Source organism: Sebastes fasciatus, chromosome 4 (genome assembly GCF_043250625.1).
Source record: "Sebastes fasciatus isolate fSebFas1 chromosome 4, fSebFas1.pri, whole genome shotgun sequence".
NCBI classification, from domain to species: domain Eukaryota; kingdom Metazoa; phylum Chordata; class Actinopteri; order Perciformes; family Sebastidae; genus Sebastes; species Sebastes fasciatus.
This window is the reverse complement of record NC_133798.1, coordinates 13,272,080-13,293,462: the sequence shown is the minus strand read 5'-3', so window position 1 is coordinate 13,293,462 and position 21,383 is coordinate 13,272,080. Positions and strand designations below refer to the sequence as shown.

The window sequence follows — 21,383 nt, the reverse complement described above, 5'->3', positions numbered from 1 at the left end:
CAGTATGGAGCCCACACAACACTGTAAAACAATATGACAGCATGGTTAAGAAATGTGCTTTAGTCATCAGGATGAATAAATTGGCATAATACAGAGTCGTCATTCACGATTCTAAAGTGCTGTTGTTGATTGGAAGCTGCATTTGAACTTGAGTATTTCGGGCTCAGTTTTAAGGCTAGAGTGAAGATACCGGCATCATAAACCTAAAGATTGGTGGCTAAATAACGCTCCAAACACTACATTTTGGTGAGGAAAAACTGTCATGGTCATTTTCAAAGGGCTCCTTTGACCTTTGACCTCAAGATATGTGAATGAAAATGGGTTCTATGGGTACCCACGAGTCTCCCCTTTACAGACATGCCCACTTTATGATAATCACATGCAGTTTGGGGCAAGTCATAGTCAAGTCAGCACAATGACACACTGACAGCTGTTGTTGCCTGTTGGGCTGCAGTTTGCCATGTTATGATTTGAGCATATTTTTTATGCTAAATGCAGTACCTGTGAGGGTTTCTGTTTTTTGTTGTTAATTGATTTCCAATAGTAAATATATACATACATTTGCATAAAGCAGCATATTTCTCTACTCCCATGTTGATAAGAGTATTAAATACTTGACAAATCTCCCTTTAAGGTACATTTTGAACCAATAAAAAGTGTGCGATTCATTTGTGAGCAATCGCGATTTATCATGGACAATCATGCGATTAATCGCAGTTAAATATTTTAATTGATTGACAGCCCTACTAAATATTATAGGAAATTGTGCACTGCTCGCAATAATTATAAAGATGAAAATATATAGTAGACGACGTTCATACCTGATATTCACCAACTGCCTTGACTTGCATTTCTATTGTGTTAATGAGTTCATTGTATCCCCAGCCTTATCTGCATTCACTGTACAATCACCAAAGAGCTCTGTCTCTCACTTCCATTTACTTTCTGTCTCTTTGGATCTATAAATCTGCCTCATTGCTCTTTAACTGCCTGGCTCTCTCCCTTTCTGTCTCTATTGTCCAAAGTACCTTAAGCCCCATTTCCACCGCAAAGACTTTCTCTCCGGAACTAAGAATCTTTTGAGGAACTCATTGCATTTTGACTGCAGGGACCAGGGTCTAAATTATGTTCTGGGGACATTTTACGGAGCCTTTTTATTCCCCAAAAAGGCCCTGGCTGGAGGGGTAGTACTTTCTGAAATTACCAGAGCTTTCATGGTGGAGTTTGCAGGAATGACCGTCGCTGATTGGTGAAACACACACACAGCACTGCTGCTTCAACTGTACCGCTTCCTTCATAAAACAAGGAAGTACTCTCGTATCGATTTAGGACAATTTTAGGACGAGAAGAGAACATGTTTCTTTGTTTGATAACATAAAAAGTAAAGTTAGGCTCTGCTGTCGGCTTCCCGACTCGAGAAAAAGAGAGAGAGAGAGATCATGCGAGCGAGGTGCTGTGAACGAGAGAAAGAAAAGTTCATTTCTGATTGTTTCACAGCGTTAGCGTTCTAAAGCACAAATAAATAACCACCAAACACTCAACAGATGATTTACTGTGGAGACAGACGCACTTAGTTTCATTTTCTTCCTCTGCATTTCATTCTTTACGTGCATAAGTAAAAATATGCAGCAGTAAATATCGTCGCAGTGAGACAGCTTGTTTTTTAGATGAAACAGGCGGACACACTGAACTGCAGGCTGCAGAGTGTGTTTACTGCTGTTACCACCAGCAGCCCTCGTCTCATGTCATGTTGCTTTCTCATACGTTAGCGGACTAATTTGCCTAATCTTCACAGGTCTTTAGACCACGGTGGAAACTCAGACAACAGTGGGCTGAAGGAACCTTTTAGTTTCTTGAAAAGTAGTTACAGGAACTAAAAGTCCCGGAATCGTTTGGTGGAAACCAGGCTTTAGTTATATTGACATTGTGATTCACATTCATTGAGCCCTACATGTGAGTGAAATAATGCCACACTGACTCCAAAGAGACGATTAAAGGCGCTAGAATTGACTTCAACCATAAATAGCTGTTTGTGTTGGTGTGTGTGTGTCGGGGCTTTGATCCTGAGGTTTCTCCCTCCTCCTCTGGGTAATTCTTTTGTTTTGTTGTTTGCTTTTATTCCCTCTGACCTTCTGCTGCATTCACCAAAATCTTATAAATTCCCTTTTGTTAGTTGTGAAAAAAGGAGCCTACTGTTTTGCTTTATTATTCAAATATGAATCATAAAATGTGTTATTGTTGCAGAGAGAATAAACAAGGTATGGCTTCATTTTGGAAAACAAAAATAAACACAGTACAGTTAAGTAAGCAGTCGGTTGGATACAAACCTGCAACAAAATGGTCAATGAAGTCAATTAAAGAGAGAAGAGAGGCAATAAAGACTGAGATAAAATATATAGAGTTGAAGGAGAGAGAGCCATAAACACACACACATACATACACGCCGGAACACATACAGTGAGCAAGCTGTCAGTTTTGCTGGCTAAAGTGGACTAAATGTGTTGCAGCAGTAACAGAGGAGGGAGGCAGGGGAGGGAAACAAACAGAGAGAGAGAGAGAGGGGGGGAGAGAGTGGGTTGTGGTTGATTAATGCACATAGGAGCGGTTATTGAATTTACAGAGAAAATCTTCAGCGCCAAGAACACAAACAGCCACCAGGGGATTGAGGCCATTCAGGGAACAAGTGCCACCATTCATACATCAAGACGAGAGAGAGTGAAAAGAACCAGATCTCAAATCTCACGACTCTTCTAACCAACAGACCTGTCAGACATGAATGATTTTGACGAGTCTTTTATGACCCAGTCACGTGTTTCTTTAGCATTTTCTTATCGTATGCGGGCTATTCATGCAATGGAAAGGAGTACTGAATAGAACATTTACACAGAATCCCCCGTAGTAACTCTTGCCTTCTGATGGGGTGGGAATCACCAGAGGCCACAAGATACGATATTATCAGAATACTTAAAGCGGCAGCAGGCAGAATATCTTTGCCATCATTGGGCAAAAATGACATAATAACCTTTCAGCATATTGTAATTCAGGTGTTCTGAGAGAAAACTAGACTTCTGCACCTCCTCATGGCTCTGTTTTCAGGCTTTAAAAAATCCAGCCCGTGACGGGAGACTTTGGCCAATTAAAGGTCATTTCAGAGAGAGAGCGTTCCTATTGGCTGTTCATTCAATGGAGGCAGCTGTCAATCACTCGCAAACTCCGATCAAACAATCAAACTAGGCAGCGCTGATCAAATATTAATCAATATTATGTTATGTTAATGCCTATTTCTTGCATAAAATGATTTCATAATCATCTTGTAGTGTGCTGTTTAGCTGTAAAATGAGAACGTTTGCTCCGGCTGGTGGGCGGTACATGGCGGCCGGGTCACAAACTTTCTCAATTTACAGCTAAACAGTACACTACAATATGTTTCTGAAAACATTTTATGCGAGAAATAGTTCATAACAGTAACATAATATTGATTCGTATTTGATCAGCGCTGCCTAGTTTCACTGCTTGATCGGAGTTCGTGAGTCATTGACAGCTGCTCAGAGACGGCAGGCTCCAGCTCGGCTCTGACTGGTTGTTTTACTCCGATCTGTGAAATCCTGCAGATGCCGTGAGGAGCACCGGTGGACACTGAGGCACATGATTTTTTTTTTCAGATTACCTGTCTCATGCACTACTGCCAGGATATAATGACCGGATTATAAACATTGGCCCCAATTTGCCTACTCCAGCTTTAAGTTAATACAATCTTATTTTGCGATTTTAAACATTTTGCAATATGCGGAGAATTGCGATAAGATATATTGCGATTTGTTACCTTATTTCAACAGCAAATTAAGCAGTTTGTCAAAATCTGTTTTATCTAATAAGATACAGTTTTCACTCTGGTCATCTCAAAGTTTTCATTCACATATCTTGAGGTCAGAGGTCAAGCGACCTCTTTGAAAATGGCCGTTCCGGTTTTTCCTCGCCAAAATTTAGCATAACATTGGAGCATTATGTAGCGTTCTTCCCAACAAGCTAACATATGACATGGTCGGTACCAATAAATTCCTTTGGTTTTCTAGTTTCATATGATACCATGACCTTCACTCTAGCTTTAAGACTGAGCCCGTTACAACCTCTGAAAAACAGAATAGCGGTCGCGTTGTTAAGAGGTTAATAGTTTATATTATAAAAAATCTATACTTTACGATACAATATTGCCACGCAAAATATTGCGATACTATGCTCGATTTTCCTCCCCACCCCTACTAATTAGCATTTAATCATCAGTACACCACTAGCAAATTAATTTGGAGACATAATTATGACTGTAAACAAATAGGACCATTGCTGAAAAGAGGATGCCTCCTCTCGTCTTAAAGGATGAGCCTGGCATTATTCTATATTTTTCTTACTGTCAACAAATCTCATGTTATTCAAAAAGAAGGAAAAAGAGCATTCGTTGGTGATTATTTTCAGCAGTGGATTAATAATTTAATTTGGTGTTTTCGTGAGTATTTTAGGCAGCAGGACAGTGTAGGGATTTACTCAAAATAAACTATGGTGATTATGTTCATCCTAAATAAGAAATGTCCTCCGGTCCAACGGTGTGGCTCACTGCTGTGTTTTTAATAGTTTTTGGACAACAATGGAACTCAATGGCACAAAGGAATACAATATCCGGCTTTGGATACAAAGACAATACTGATTCACAAAAATAGCCAGACCAGGGCGACCCCATAAAGACCAGGTATCAGGTATTTCTCAGCCCAGCAGTCTGTCAGTTACTCTGAGTTATAATGTGATTAGGCATTACTGTCACTATTTGAAAATTATATCAAAGAGTCAAAGGAAAAGACACAAAACAATGAAAAATGATTCCTTATTGAATTCAGATTGATGTTTCAATGTCAAAGAACACAGTGAATATTTCAGAGGGTGAAGCTTTGGCAGCATTTATCTCTATATTTATGACACTGTATGTGAATTATTGAGAATGAAAAAGTACCCAAGAGACAGTTCAGCCCCTGGTGGGAGGAATACTTGAAATATTGAGGAGAACAGTGATTGGTTGGAAAATTCAACAGCATTTACCACAGTACTCGACCTGCGGTTCAAACCACATAAAAAGTTAAAGGAGGCAGGTGGGCGGCAGGGTGGTGAGCTATACCTCTGACCACCCAGTGAGTGGAGAGGAAAGACGTTCTCCCTCTGGCAATAATATATTATTATTATATCAGTTTTGTTTATAAGGAATATCCTTGAAAAGAGCTAAATTGCTGCAGGCTTCCTAATAATAAAGTGTTACAGACTTATATGAGCCTCAGCCTTAGGTGCTATGCATAACAATTTTTAATCTCACTGTATCCTTGTGAAATTGAATGTGATATCTTTAGAAGCCATATCCCTTACCTTACACATTGTAAGTGCTAGTGTTTGTCCAAATTAACAAAGTATTACTCAAAAAGCTGTTATTATCATTTATCATTTTGGTTTTGTTAAAGCAGATATCAATTTTTAATAATAATTTTTTTCAGTCTTTGGATGAAACTCTGCAGGAACGGTGTGTCACAATTCAATACTAAGAACTAATTGTATACAGCCATAGCATATAATGGCATTTGTTTTAGCAATAGAGTACCTTCTTCCTCTTTTGTATCATAAAGCAGTACAGCAGATATGAGCTACATGTTAAAGGGTAAGACTGGTAATATTCTGTATTTTTCCTATTCTCAACAAATCACACGAAAAGACCAAAATCAACAATGAGCAGATCCTGCAAGTACTTATCAGCCGATTGAAAGGACGTTATCAGCTGTTATCAGCCTCATAGATATGGGTTAGAAGTGGCGGGCCTGCTACACATACTAGTAGGTGGCTGTTATCTATTCACAATGTTGATCACCGATACGAATACAAGAAGACGACGCTTATTATGACGGGAGCAAAGGATGAAGTCAAGTGGGGTAATATAAAGAGCAACGAAATCTGTGTATGGAGGACATTGGGGTGAATGGATGGGTCAAACAAACACATTTTCACCCAGGAGACTACTGTTTGTGTCCCATGTGAAAGTTAACTTACGTAACATAACTTAACCCTACATGCTTTCACCTGTTATGTAACATAACCCAACATATTCTCATACGGTTCATATGATATCTCACGAAAAAGTTATTCCTCCTTTTAGTTCGTTTTCCTACGAATGTCCAGAAACACGTGTCAATTTCCGCTCATTACATGCATACAGTCTTTTCAAAATAAACTTCCGTCTTCACAGGAAACAACTTCCTTAGGTTTAGATAACAAAACGACTTAGGCTCAGGAAAAGATCGACTTGGTTAGAATTAGGCAGCAAAACTACTTAGTTAGGTTTAGGCAACAAGATGACTTTGAGGCTTAGGAAAAGATCTACTTGTTTAGGTTTAGTCAACAAAACTACTTGTTTAGGTTTAGGAAAAGATTGTGGTTTGGCTTAAAATAACCCCGGAAGTGGTGTTACTTAAGTACATACATTACGTGACAAATAAATCAACGTTGACTTCTGCTTTCGTCGCTCTTTATGCTTCCTGATTCGCGATTACATGAGTTACATACAAATTGATTTTGTGGGTTATGTCCTAATTACAGTGCATTACTTTTCATAGGTATAGCTCTGAACGGTGTATGAGACCAGCCTGCCAATGTAACGTAACTCAACGTATGTAACATAACATAACTTAAATACCCAAGTACAAAATGATGAAGATTTTTTACTAAACCAAGTTTCAATTCACAATGTTAATCATGCCTGTAAAATGGCGACAATTTCACTTTCATATCGTGCAGGTAGGTGCTAAGCATTAGAATGGTAGTGATAACAACTGATAACACCCATTCAATTGGCTGATAACATTTGAAATGGGTGATCATTTCCTCAATAAAAGTACCTTGCATTCAAAAACTCCCCAATGAGAATAGCTTGGGAAGAATTATTTCAGGAAGAAAAGGCTCATTTGGAGCTGAATTGAACAGTTAAGCCTAAAGCTCACTGAACCATCTGCTGCTGATTTGTGAAAGAATGGAGAGTGGTGGTAACCTGACATTTAGAAAAGCAGTCAGAATAGGATGATGTAATTGGAGAAAATGAAGGCAAGGGACCCCCCTTCACACAAACATCTTTACCACTGATGTGCTCTTGTGCAAAGCAGCTTATATCAACTGCTTCAGTGGAGTGCATCTGCAGGATTCAGAAAGCTACATGTAAGACTTTTAAGACCTTTCAATGGGCTGCTGAGCTAAAATAACCATTCCCTGGCTTCAGCTTAAGGAAAAAATAGACATTTAGGAAACACACTTTCTTGCCAAGACTTAGTTGAGAGGACTGATAGCACTCTCATGTCTGTACAGATATGTAGCTGGAGCCAACAGCCGGTTAGCATAAAAGCTTGGAACAAGGGGGAACAGCTAGCCTGACTTTGTCTAAAAGTAACACATTTGTTTACCAGCACCTCTAAAGCTCACAAATGGAATTAACAATTCACTATTTTAAGGGGCATTATGTGCAAGACTATAGAAGACTACCGAAACGCCATTGTTCCCAGCCATATGCATTACTTCTTGTATGGTGAATTGTTGTTTTTTTACTTTAGTTTTTGTGCAGACTAAACAATTTGGATATAACATGTAAATTAATGAGCTTTAGAAGTGCTGGTAGGAGATTTTTTTTTTTTTTTTTTACTGTTGAACAGAGTCAGGCTAGCTGTTTCTCCAGTTTGTTATCCAAGTAAGTTATCCACCTGCTGTCTGTAGCCTTTAGAGTGGTGCAGGAATGAGTCCTAAAACCCAGAAATGAGTTAACATGTTAGCACTTCCGGTTCCCTCGTCTGGAAGTCAATGCGTTTTTTGAATGGCTTAGATGCCTGAAATAAGGTCTGTGGTTAACACAAGCTTAAGAAATGTTAACGTTTTGTTCTAAGAGATAAAATACGTCAGTAAATATCCCACTCGGGAATTTTAAAGCTTTTACGTGTCTTAAAAAAGGTTGCTAACAAGAGACTAAATATAACTACAAGACGTCATCACGCCGTCTCTTCCGCCTTTACAGCCCTCGTTGTGTATACCTGTGCTCATGCGACCGTGGTGTAGTTTGTTTAGAGCCTAACATTAGCTTTTTACCACTGGCTATTGCATTTACGCTTCAAAAATGATAAAAGTGGTGTTAATTTGTGGAGATAATTTTACAGAACAAAATGCGTAAGTATCATAAACGTTTGTTTGCCACAGAGTTTATTTTCTGCAATAATCCAAAACCCAATGGAAGGAACCCGTGCAATTCTAACTTAAGGGTTGGCTTAAAAAAAAATACACGTCATCTCTGCACCACTCTATTGTACATATAGACACCATTGTAGTATTGATTTTCTCAGCTAACTCACGACAAGAAGGTGAATAAACATATCACTCCTTTAAAGTATATTGAAGCAGAGAAAATTGGCATGTTTTTTTTTTTTTTTTTAAACAATTTATACATGTGGAAGAAGTTTCATGCTTAGTTTAATGTGAACAAACACAAATAAAATAATTTGATTCTGTGACTATACTTTAGAAAATAACTTAATTCACTGTCTTTTCTTCCAACTCTGTCTTCCCCAAAAATTGCAGAGCAAAAGAATCTGCAAACAGTCGTTCTTATATTATAATCTTACATACAAAAATACCCAATGACCCCTCTGCTGAATGAGATGTACAGTTTGAGTAACAAAGCATGTACCAGCTGTAAGGTGGGACCTTTTATTTATTTTTACCTACGTTGTCTCCATCTTGTCTGAGTCAGCACTGCTTGTGTTTGAGAATTATGGATAATTCAAAGAGCAGGCCCATCTGAGCGAGAGATGCTGTAGAGTGCATGACCTGCTCATACGGTAATATCCATATTTATAACCTCTTGATTCATTTTTTATAAGGGTCCTCACAGCGTCCTGAATGTCTCTGAGAACTTCATTTTCTCCTTTCACCTCCCGACTGTCTGTTCCATTTATCTACAATTTATTGGAGCATACATTAAATATTTAAGCCATATGCAGAAGCGCTTACTCATTAATCACGCAGTAGGAATTTGCTTTTTCAACTGACATCTTTTCTTTCCTGGTCCCATTTTTTTTCCTTAAATTTTCTCGTTTATTTTTCTCTTTTTAGCGCGTCTCAGCTGAATTATCTTTAAATGCCAACTTGTCACCTCTCCTTTGTTTTCCCACACATTCCTTTCATTAATCTGTTATGTTTTTTTAATTGGTCTGTTCTGCTAATTATTTTGGGAAGTAGTTAGAGTATCATCTTTGTCTGTTTGGTTGTTGGCAAGATATCTTTAAATGTTAAAGAAAGTGTTTCAGAAAATCAGGTTGAAATGTGATGCTCGCTCCAAGGATTAGGGTCAGTGCTATAGACCCACATGTTTTTAGCGATAGCAGTGTTGGTTGGTTTATATATTTAAAAGGATCCCCATTAGCTGATGCCAATATAGCACAAGCCAGTCTTCCTGGTGTCTGAAATCCATGATATCATATTTATCATATGCATACTTTATACAACATCACATTTGTGTCACGCTATGTTCAACTCGTATTCACTTTTAACTGTGTTAAATTAAGAAAGTGGTCATTCAAATTTCCCCAACATTCATTATTCGATTTTAGTGAAATATGTCAACAACTATTGGATGGACTGACATGATAATTTGGTTCACACATTCATGTCCCCCTCAGCATGAATTGTTATAACTTTGGTGATCCTTTAACACTTCATCTAGCACCTCTGGTCAAAACTGTTGTTGGTTTATGACCAAATACATGCAAAGCTAATGGCATTCCCCTCAGCCTCAGATGTACTTTGTGTTTGTGCTATTTAGCCAGTGTATGCATGCTAACACGCTAAACTAAGATGGTGAACATAGTAAACATTATACCTGTTAAACATCAGCGTGTCAGAATTGACACTTTAAGCATGTTAGCAGGCTGTGATTAGCTCAAACATGTTGATCTACTTCAAGTGTTAGAGAAAATAGGAGATAGAGAAAGAGTTTTTATTTATGTTGATCTATGTGTTTAAGTTTTATTGACCAATGTAATATGTGAACAGTTTTCAGTCTGCGACGAAAGAGGTGTTGAGTTTCTATTGTCTTGATGTCAAGAGGGAGTTCATTCCATCTAGTGATGGGTTGTTCACGAACGATTCGTTCAAAAGAACAAATCTTTTGTGTGAACGAACTGAAGCGAATAATTAATTTCTCAGTTCAGTTTAGTTTGAAATGTACAGTATTGTTAATAATTTGTATTTGTACTTTATCTTGTAGATTATGCTCTTGATTTAAAGGAACAGTGTGAAGGATCTGACGGTATCTAGCAGTGAGGTTGCAGATTACAACTTCTCCCGTGTGCCAAACGTGTAGGATTGCTATAAGGCCGACTCAAAAATGTGAATGGCCCTCTCTAAAGCCAGTTGTTGTAAGAGTAGAGTGCTTGGAGTATGCGTGAATGTGGGAAGTGAATGGTGAAGCAAGAGAGAGAGAGAGCGGCAGTGACGGGAGCGAGTAACGTTATCGACTCCGGCCCAAGCAGGAAAAGTTAACAGTGTTTGGTTTGTCCGTTCTGGGCTAATGTAGAAACATGGTGATGCAACATGGCGGACTCTGTGAAGAGGACCCGCTCCATATGCAGATATGAAGGGCTCATTCTAAGCTAACGAAAACACAACAACTCTTATTTTCCGGTGATTACACACTAAAGAAAACATACTTGTTAATATTATATTCCATTTCTGCCAATTTGTTACACACTGGTCCTTTAATATTTGTTTTTGCAGTTGGAGTCTATATTTATTCTCTGGTATTTTCTTGTTGATATTGTTTATATTTGCACTCATGTCATTTATATTTCCTACTTCAATTATTTCTTGTTTTCATTTCAGTATCATAAAAAATATTAAATAACCTGACATTAAGTTTGATTTGCAAACGATATCTTTATTCAACCAAATTCTCCATTCCCAGTTCACTAGTTAGCGAGCTCAACTGAACATTCAGCTGTGTTTTAATTCAGTGAGTGGTACTAAGCGCAGAGCAGTCAGAGCTCGAGCACTGAACGATTCAGTGAACAAATCCTTTTTACTGAACTGACTCTAGTGATTCAGTACACTTAAAAGAACTGCTTTGCCCATCACTAACTCCACCATTGTGGAGCCAGGAGAACAAACAGTTGAGACTTTTGTAGAGCTGTAGCCATGCAGGCCCCCTTTGTATTGAGGGAGTAGCAAGTACAGCCTCACAAAACCACTACTGTGGCTGTAGACTCTTAGTCTTGGTGGAATATATGTGCTAGTGGGCAAGTCTGAAATATCCAGGTCAGCTGTTAAAAAATCATTGCATTCCTGTGATATTTTCTTGGAAGATCAAACCCAGGAGACAAACGATAATTTGCAAGAGCTTTGCAAGAGGGGAAATAGTTGAGCGTGTGCGTAGGATTGTGCTCTGTGCCGAGTGCCTTCTAGTTAATTATGTGTTTCATTTAGATAAACAGCTGTGCAAAGATGCTGCACTGATGAAAAACAGAGGAAATTACATATTTGTCAAATTTGTGCTGTTGAGGTAGAAAATATATATAAAAAACCCACCTATTAAAAACATCCTTTCTTGAAAACAGAAATATGCTTGGCCTTAACTGTACTTTGGCCTTTTCTTTTTCTCATTGCCTTTCGTCATTTCTATGATCTCTCTGTTATTACTCTGTAATCTGCCCTTCTATCCCACTCACCCCTTTATATTTCCTTTTTTGTATTCCGAAAGCCTCAGCTTCTTTTATTGCTCTTCTCCCCCTTGCTGCTGTACCTCCAGAGGATCAAAAGACTGACAAGATACAGTGTATGTGATTGATTTACCCACTTCAAATGACAGAAATCATTGTCAGCCAGCCGCTCACTGCTCACGAGTGTCCACTACAAATAAAATGCACGTGCTAAATCAGCTCCACGGCTGCAGTTTTAAAGTATCTCTGCATCTCTTATACTGTATATGATGCTATTATGATCCCCTGTGAGGTGATATGACTCACCGAGGCGTCTTTGTGCAGAGAGGAAGGATGATTGCTTTGTACTGAAAGGGAGAGGAGATGACGGGTAATCACGTCTGAATCTTTCCTTTAGTGGAGAATGGAAGGTCAGGGGGGGATGGATTGAGCTGTTCGAGGGAGGGTGAAATTATGTACAGGTGAAGAGGAGCACGACCTTGTTAGAAGTAATCTGTGTTTAGAAGCAGGAGAGGGGTTTTTACTGAGGAACAGAAGGCTGTATGATAAGACATGAAGGTGAAAGGGCGGTGAAAGGTGGATGGTAGAAGATTTGAAGGAAAATTTCATTGTATTTTCGTTTTTTGAGTTTGGGAATAAAAGACCAGGTTTATTAACCCCTTGTCACTTGGTTTCAGAGCATCTTGTGCCTACAGATGTATTTATTAGGGCTGTCAATCGATTAAAATATTTCATCACGATTAATCGCATGATTGTCCATAGTTAATCGCTATTAATTACAAATTGATCGCACATTATCTATCTGTTCAAAATGTACCGTTAAAGGACATTTGTCAAGTATTTAATACTCTTATCAACATAGGAGTGTTTTGCTTTATGCAATTGTATGTATATATTTATTACTGGAAATAGATTAAAAACAACAAATATTGTCCAGAAACCCTCACAGGTACTACATTTAGCATAAAAGATATGCTCAAAATCATAACATGGTAAACTCAAGCTCAACAGGCAACAACAGCTGTCAGTGTGTCAGTGTGCTGACTTGACTATGACTTCCCCAAAACTGCATGTGGTTATCATAAAGTGGGCATGTCTGTAAAAGGGAGACTTCAGGTACTCATAGAACCCATTTTCATTCACATATCTTGTGGTCAGAGGTCAAGGGACCCTTTTGAAAATGGCCATGACAGTTTTTCCTCGCCTAAATTTAGAGTGTTATTTAGCCTCCCTCACGACAAGCCATGCTGTGTTAATGCGTTAAGGAAATTAGTGGCGTTAAAACAAATTTGCGTTAACGCATTATTATCGTGTTCATTTTGACAGTCCTAGCATTTATAAACAGGCACAACAGCTTGGAGGCGCCATCTGTGAGTAATCAGTGAAGTGTGCCTTCAACAAATGCAAATAACAAAAGGAAATATGATACATAATATGTCTGCTTATACATTTCCCTGGATTTACTAAGGTGCACGCAATTTATAAGGGTCAGTTTTTTGTGGGAATATCTTCTGCCTCTAAAAAGCTGATTTGTGCTGATATAGTAACAAAAGGCAAACTTTATTTGAAAGGAAAAGAAAGAAGTATAAGATAATAAAGGAGCACAACAACCAACCATTCTAATAGCTAACAATGAGCAGAGAGGGAGCTGCGGCTTTGTGCTTATTAAACCTGAACCTGACAGTCACTGGGCTGCTAATGCACACTGGCGAGTCCACTCTTTTAGTAAGACATTTACAGTGTGCAATTTGGTGGTTAGTTTTTCATACGCAAAATCTTCTTTTAATGTGATTTCATCTCTTTCCAAATTTTTTAGAAGTTGAAATTTAATGAATAATGATCAACCAAATAGTTTTTCTCATATGGAGTTAAATGGTGGCTTTATAGTAGCATAATTTGGAATGACTTTTCTGCGTCCTTTTTTTTTTTAAAGATAATTTTTTATTGGATGGTTGATAGTGTAGAGGCAGACAGGAAATGAGGGGAGAGGGGGAACAACTTGCAACAAAGGTTCCTTCTGAACCTTGTGATGGTTAAGTGGTATGTGCCTTCAGCTGCCAGTGTACTCCATCAGAACTGATGGTCTAATTGCTTCCTGCAGAGTGGGCAGTCCTATCTGCTGATCACTGTATGGGATTTTATTTATACTGTAATCAAAATGTCAAAAGAGATGAGTGTATTAAGGACACGCTGGAGTAAAAGTTAAACAAGACTCAAAACCGAGTATATGGCTGGACGGTGTACGGTCAGTCTGTGAGTTTGTGGCTAAATAACAAACAAATTGTCAGTGGTCATGTCTATAATGTTAAATCCAGCGATACATGTCCACCAGGTCCGACAAGGGCGCTAGAGGACGCGCTGCTCCACTCAACTGGCTGTTCAAGCGGTGACGTGCCCTATGGTGGAATACGCCTGATTGGTCCCTGCTTGCCATTTCAAACAGAAAACAACATGCTCGTAAACATTCTGTTATTTCGTCCAAACAATCCACCAAAATCTACTTCTGAAAACATTTTAAGCGAGAAATAGGCTGTGCCACTGCCGAATCTTGTTTCAATTTAGAACTAGATCGTCTATAGTTTCACCGCTTGGCCCAAGTTACGCATCGTGCTGGACAGGCTCATACAGATTCTCTCCAACTCGCCGCAACACTCCCACCATGCACTGGGCCACTGCTTCTCCTGCTTTCCATAGGAAATTAATGGAAAGCGTTGAAACGCCCTTTCCACAGATCTGCTGTAAATGTGTCGATAGAGGAGCACTCATGCCGGTGAGTGGAAACGCTGACGCGCCCCCCTGAAAACATAAACAAAGGACTATTCCCGCCTTTTCATTTTGAAAAAGCAACGGCCAATGAGGAAACCCCAACTGATCTGTCGATCAGATATAAAGAGGCCGTACTTCCTCCAAAGTGTATCTAAGCCAGTAAGTGCAGTAGGGTGAATTCCACTGTAGAGCTATACACTACAGTGAACATTCACCATGTTTTGTACGCCTGATAAGCTATCGACTTCTGAGGAAACGAGATGAAGCTCCTTACAATGGGAACTGCAGCAGAGTATTTTCCCAGTCCTAAAATGTTTACCCCAAAAGGCAAAAATTCCCTGTTGGATTCTGTTCTCTGTGTTTTTGTACAGCAGATAATCAAATGGACCCTGGAAAACAAGGTAATTGCTGAATCCTTAATTCCCTGAAAGTGTTTTAGAGGATGTTTTTCTTTAAGACTGTGACCACCCAGAGTAACTAAGCTTTCTTAGTATAAAGTTCATTATTTTTACTGGTTCCTCTATTTAATTTTCCTGTTTCTTACTTTTGCCTGTGCCTTGTCTTCTTGCCTTTATACATGCCCATTGTTGGGTGTATTAGGAGTGTTTCTTTGAGCAGTCTCTTATAAAAACCTTCCTGTGTCGGTGCCCATGACAACTGGACAATTTTGTCAGTGCTCTCACTGCTTGCTGGCAGCTAATGGGAAGCCATAAGTGGCCCAACTGCTGTGGGTAAAAGTGCAATAGGTGATCATTACACTGGTCTCCTGCAGGCAGCAGAAGAAGAAGATCTGGTCTTTAAGTCTTGTGGTACAGATCTGGAGCCAAATGTACTTCACTGATCGAGTGATCTTTTAGCCACACTAGCGGCATGGCTCTAGGGATAGCAATGTTGATCGGTTGGTTCACTTTTTTGGTCCAGACTATAATATCTCAACAACTATTGGATGGACTGCCATGAAATGTTGTACAGACACTGATGATCCCCAGAGGAGGAAGGAACAAGCCTTGACGGGCGTCTCTTTCCCTCGCCGTTGAACAAACGTAAACAAAAAGAAAAGCAGAAAAGTTGGATGAGTCACCTGGAACTGACCACTTGCAAGTCACATAGCAAAACGCACGATGGCGGTCTCCATGAGGATCTAATTCTTTGTTATTTTAGTTTTTTCGTATAATTTGAAGCAAATACTAGCGGTAAAAATAAACTGACAATGACGAAACAAATAATTTTGAGGGAAATCCGTCTGTAGATGGAGCTCTGCCACTCGTGCAGAACTGCTAGCATGGCTGTAGATAATTCTGATACTTTTGTGTGACCAATTCTATCATTACTTTTATTTACAATGCAGGAATCATTTTACAGTTTTTCCACTGTGTTTAATGTTCCTTTTATTTCATCCTTTATTTGAAGCACAACTCTGTTTTGATAACTGCCATAAACTAAATTATTTATTATCCTTCCAACATGCAGATCACATGTACATGTACGTGTGATGAATTAATGATATGTGCGTTATATAAATAGCCACATCCGAGAGTAATGGTCGTCTGTAATAATGGCTGCTTCGGCATTGTTGGAGAACCTCGCTGATGTGGCGCAATCTGAAAAAACTGCACTTCCTGCCGTTCTTTCCATTGACAGGTCTAATGAGTGGTGATATGCAGACGGATAATTAAGTGCGCGTCTTGATCCATTTATGGCTAACCGTGGGAGAGGAAATGAGGCTTGTCCCCAGTTCCACAATGATTGAAATCTAAAAAACTAAATCATGCATAGACGGCTTTGGATGGATAGCATGTGCATATTTCTGTCTTTGTGCCGACACAAAGTTTTAGTAGTGAAATGTGGGTTTTATGCGTCTAGCTGGTGTTGTCGTCATTGTTCATGAAACCACATGAAATATATATTTTCCTGGATCCATTTGTCTCTTGTTCTGGTGTAAATGTACTGTAACTTTATACAGGTTGCAGTAATGCTGCAGCATGTTTCGTAAGCAAGAATCAATATAGTGAACTACACCATAAAAAACACTCTCAACACATATATGACTCTGTCTCATCTCATGTATCTTCATTGCATTACTGAGGGTCTTGTGTAAAGTGCATGTGAATACAACACATCTGTATTTCTCTGAGATACAGATTGCTCACGGCTTTTTGCAGCAGATCTGTAAGATAACATTTTGGCTTTATTTATTGCACTCTCACACTCTTATCTCTGCTTTACCGCAGGCACACAGGTGCTGTTCGTATGCGATAGCGGTCTCGGGTGAAATTATATCAGAAAACGGTGTCAGATAGTTGAGCGTCTGTAAGTGAAATTTTTCTGATTTATGATTCAATACAGCCTGAAAAGAAAAAGCCCACACAGTGCCTGTGGCTTTTCTTATGAATCATTGATCATTATCACAGGGAATATCGCATAACCAAAATATGCAGTATGTTTCTGCTGCAGCTGATATGTTACTTTCTCTGTGGGTGTTAGATATTGTAAGATAGCATGTGATTCTATTAATTCTTACACAGAAAACTCAGTGTCTATAAATTATTCAGGTCTAGACAACAAAACAAAACAAGCACCTTTCCTGGGAAATAATTCAAAAGATCAGCGCCCATGGGACAGGCTCTGAGACCTGGATTATTTTTGGACGGCGCTGGTCGTGCGGAAGTGCTGTCCCTTGTTAATTACATCACAAAGTCATGTTGCAGCCTTGTAACACTCAGCCTGAGGTACTGCTGCAGTGGTTATTGGCCTTTGTAAGGCAGCAGTAAGTGATGCTGCACCTGCGGCTGTGTGTTGCAGTGTAAAGTACAATGGTTATTCCTTTAGTGTCTACTTACTGCGCTGGTAGTGCCATCTGTGTCTGTTAGCCTCTGGTGCAGATCAAACCACACTGTCTGCAAGGAGAAGCACAACAACAACAACAGCGGCAACATGTCAATCAACAAGACCAACGACAGCAACTACTACAGCCACAACTTGAAGCAGACATTAGTCACTCACAACGAGAGGTAGAGCAGAACCAGGCATGAAAGCAGGATGTGATGTCTTTTTAAGATGAAAATAAAGTTCAGCAGGGAATATGAGAGGAGGGTTCTGAGAGGAGGCGGATGCACGCCAATAAGAGAAGCCCGAAATGAAACAGAATGATTTATATCAGCATGAAAGATCTAAACATACAAGAACACTGAAATGAAATCCAACTGAACATCATGATGTAGCATCTGTAGCTGGTAGGGATCTATTAAAATCATTTTTCATAAGCCTGTTTGCAAAATAAGGGATAATGTCATCAAGAACTCACCTGACTTTCGCTAAGCCCCACCCCCTTAGATACGGTTGCTATGCCTGTCAAGCTTTCCATTCTGGCACGGCAAAATGATGACAGTGGCAGATTTGCCACTCACAATTGAAGGAGTGGTAATTTGTAGTCGACAACTTAAAGCTAAAACTTCCAGATGTTTCTAGAAGATAGATTTTAAAACGAGAGGCCTGTAAAAAGGTCTTAAGTTTGCACATGCAGCCCATTCTCACTCCCAGCTCGTCAAAAACAGCAGCTTGGTCAGTGGCCCTACACTTCAAACTATGACACTCTGTGGAAGTAAAGGAGGAAGTCTGGTTACGTAGTATAAAGAGCGACAAATTCCGCTTGGGGTGATGGTCAGGCGCGATGGATGGATCAAACAATCACGGGACTTTAACCCATGAGAGCGGTGTTTGTGTCCTGTGTGAAACCAAATGTCAACGTTGTGTTATTCACAGTTAAGTACCTAACGTAACATTACTATGTCACGTTGTAACGCAGCCTACTTAACTATGTAACAAGCATACTTATTTTAACCCAAACCGTGATCTTTACCTAAATCGAACCAAGTTGTTTCCTGTGAAAACGGAAGTCTACTTTGAAAAGACAGTGTATGCATGTAATGAGCGGAGATTGACACGTGGAAGACGAACATGTGGAAGACGAACATGTGGAAAACTGACACTACAGCATAGACTGTATATAAGAAGTGGACGTAGTCACCGTGACGTCACCCATTGGTTTGTGGACTGCCGTTTTTGAACCTCAAGTTCGACATTTTGGCCGTCGCCATCTTGTTTTTTTGCAACCAGAAGTGACACGCAAGGGTGGAGCTAAGCACAACCGAATGCTGAATAAGACATTTTTAGGCGACCAAAAAGGATGTAATTAACATTCATGAACTGAAAACATACCGTGAAAGGGTTAAAGTTCTACGACAAAAACACGGACAACTCCCAGACCACACAACGCCACGGTAGCGACCTGTCAATCACAAGGTAACCACGCCCTAAAGCATACCCTGCTTTATGGTCTATTTTACTCTAAATGGGACCATAATTTACTAAATGAACATCATGCTGTATTGAAGAAGACTTGCAACACAATTAATAGTTAAGTTCAAATACGCTCCTCAGTAAAGACATTAGTAAAGCCAGGTGGGTTAATGGTACAGTCTGTCTGTGTGTGAAGACTGAGGATGATGAGACATTGATTTCTAGTTTTCTCCTCCACGCTCAATGTCTGTGAGTCAAGAGTTATATAAACCTGTTCTAATAAATCACAGTAAGCGCTGCAGGTTTCTGTCACCAAGGTGACGGATGAGTATCACAGTTGCTACAGTGCATGAATAGTGTCTGCATCACTTACAGAGTGAAGAATGTTACCTAAAGCAGCAGGGAAAGTCGAAGGCAAAGGGGTCTAACACAGTGGGCATGGGATGGCCGACACACACACACACATACACACACACACACACACACACACACACACACACACACACACACACACACACACACACACACACACACACACACACACACACACACACACACTCGTACTGTAAAAGCTACCGGAAATATTGGTACCAATGGATTCCTTAGGTTATTGCGGTATCGTTAACAGCCCTACTTAAATGTGGATTAAAAACTCTGATTTGCTGAAATAATGTGTAGCCTTCTAAATTTGGCACACCTTATTTTTCATGAGCTACTTGATCTAAATACTAAAAGCCCTGATTCAAAACTCTAATGATCATTTTAAATTATTGATGTGATATGGTTGGAAGTTTGACTGGAAGAACGCCACTCCTGAAATTGATGCGATGCGACCCGCTAGGGAGAAGATGTGTCACTCTGTTGGAGACGGTGGGACAACAGAAACAGTCCAGTCTCGGTTGTACAGCAGTGTTAAAGGGTGATGCTTCTTTTATCTCATAAACAATCTTTGGTAGAGTACAGACACTAACCAACAGCAGCCAAGTTTGATTTTAATAAAAAGATGAAAGGTACTTGCTTTTGTAATTTGCATTAATTAGCATATGACCTACTGCCGCCGGCGACAATTGGCATTCTAACCTGTGAAAGTGTCAGTGCCGGCTAAAAAGAGAAGCTGCTATCTGAATGTTTTATACACCGCTACATAAAGTTATCAAAGATTCTTTCGCTGAAAGAAGAAGAGGGATATCTGTATCACTTTGCTTGTCAGTATTCAGCCTCAGTATCACCTACACCAGATGTGCAGCGACAATCAAAGGCCATCATCCTGAGACTGATTTTCCCAGGTGAGAAACACATTTTCTTGTCTGTGGCACACAGAGAGCAATAAATAATGATATTTTGTAAGCAAAAGAAGAAAAAAACTCCCAGGGGAGCGTGGAGGAAGACAGCGAGGGAATCTGAAAGTCAGACTGAGCAACAGAGGCAACATGAATTTGCCACTTTGAGGACGGTTTGCAGGTAACAGGATTTCCAGTGTGTTATCACAGAGCAGTGGTAGCAACACTTTTTTCATCTCGCCGAGCACCACATCACTCAGTGTGTAGCTGGCTTATTATTCACTCAGTAAACAATTCATGATTCACTCTGACGCAGTGTGATAATATAATTTCCTCTTGCAGACTCCTTCACAGTCGTAATACTGAGATCGGGACAGGTAATACCAGGCCAAACAGAAAGACAAAGACAAAGCCGCATTCAATACGCCTCCTCAAAGCCATATTTCGCTTTGATATGATTACTGCAGTATGTCTGGCCTTCTGAAAAATGTAATCCAGCAGAAAATGTCTATTCCTTTGCTTTTCTTTGGCTCTGATTGTTCTGAAAACACACTTTCCAACAAAAAACTTTGGTGACCTATTTTCTTTTCTATATGCAGTGTGTTTCTGCTATCCTCTGGAAGGGGTGTAATTTCTTCTTTTCACAAAGAAAATCTTTCGCCAATGTGGAAAATCATATGAAAATGCAACAGCCTTGCAAGACCTCAAAATACAAGTATGACAGGATAATGTAGGTTATTTAAATGTTCCTTGTTGAGTCACTTCATTTCCTTCTTTTCTGGGTTTTAAGTTTGGCAAGAGATGAAAAATCTGCATTTTGAGTGAAATGCTCATTGAAATCATTCATCTGGATTGAATTGGACAGATTTTCTTAGCAGAATGGTGGTAGATCGTGCAAGACTTGAAAGAAAAAAACAATTTTTGAAAAAAAAAAAAGTTTACACTAAAGTCACTTTTGATCGCGGGAGATTTTGCGAGATTTCCGTTTTTTTTTTAGTTGGGACTCTTGTTGTTCATGAATGGAATCTGTTATTGTGTGGTGTGCTGTTTTGGCCAAATTGTTGCTCAACACACACTGTAGGAACAACACTGTACAATTTAACATTACATGTCGTTATGTGTGGGGTCTCCCACATTTTCAACATCTGTTAAGATTTAAAAAATCTTTGAGTGTGGGCCAGCCTTAACACCCAAAGAGGGAGAGCGACTTCATTCTCTGCTCAGGTAGACATTACTCCTCTATATCTTTATAGAGTAAATTATTTTTTGC

The 21,383-nt window shown here is 39.5% G+C and overlaps 1 protein-coding gene across 2 annotated transcripts in view; it reads right to left on the bottom strand.

The window, feature by feature from the left end:
* Positions 1–21,383, bottom strand: part of necab2 (N-terminal EF-hand calcium binding protein 2) — a 148,861-nt gene that overhangs the window by 24,857 nt on the left and 102,621 nt on the right. The window contains exon 9 of one of the 2 annotated variants that reach the window (XM_074632133.1): positions 17,375–17,431. The exons of the other annotated variant lie outside the window; for it this stretch is intronic. Coding sequence (XP_074488234.1) covers positions 17,375–17,431 — 57 coding nt within the window. The remainder of the gene's footprint in view (positions 1–17,374; positions 17,432–21,383) is intronic. 2 annotated transcript variants of the gene reach the window in all.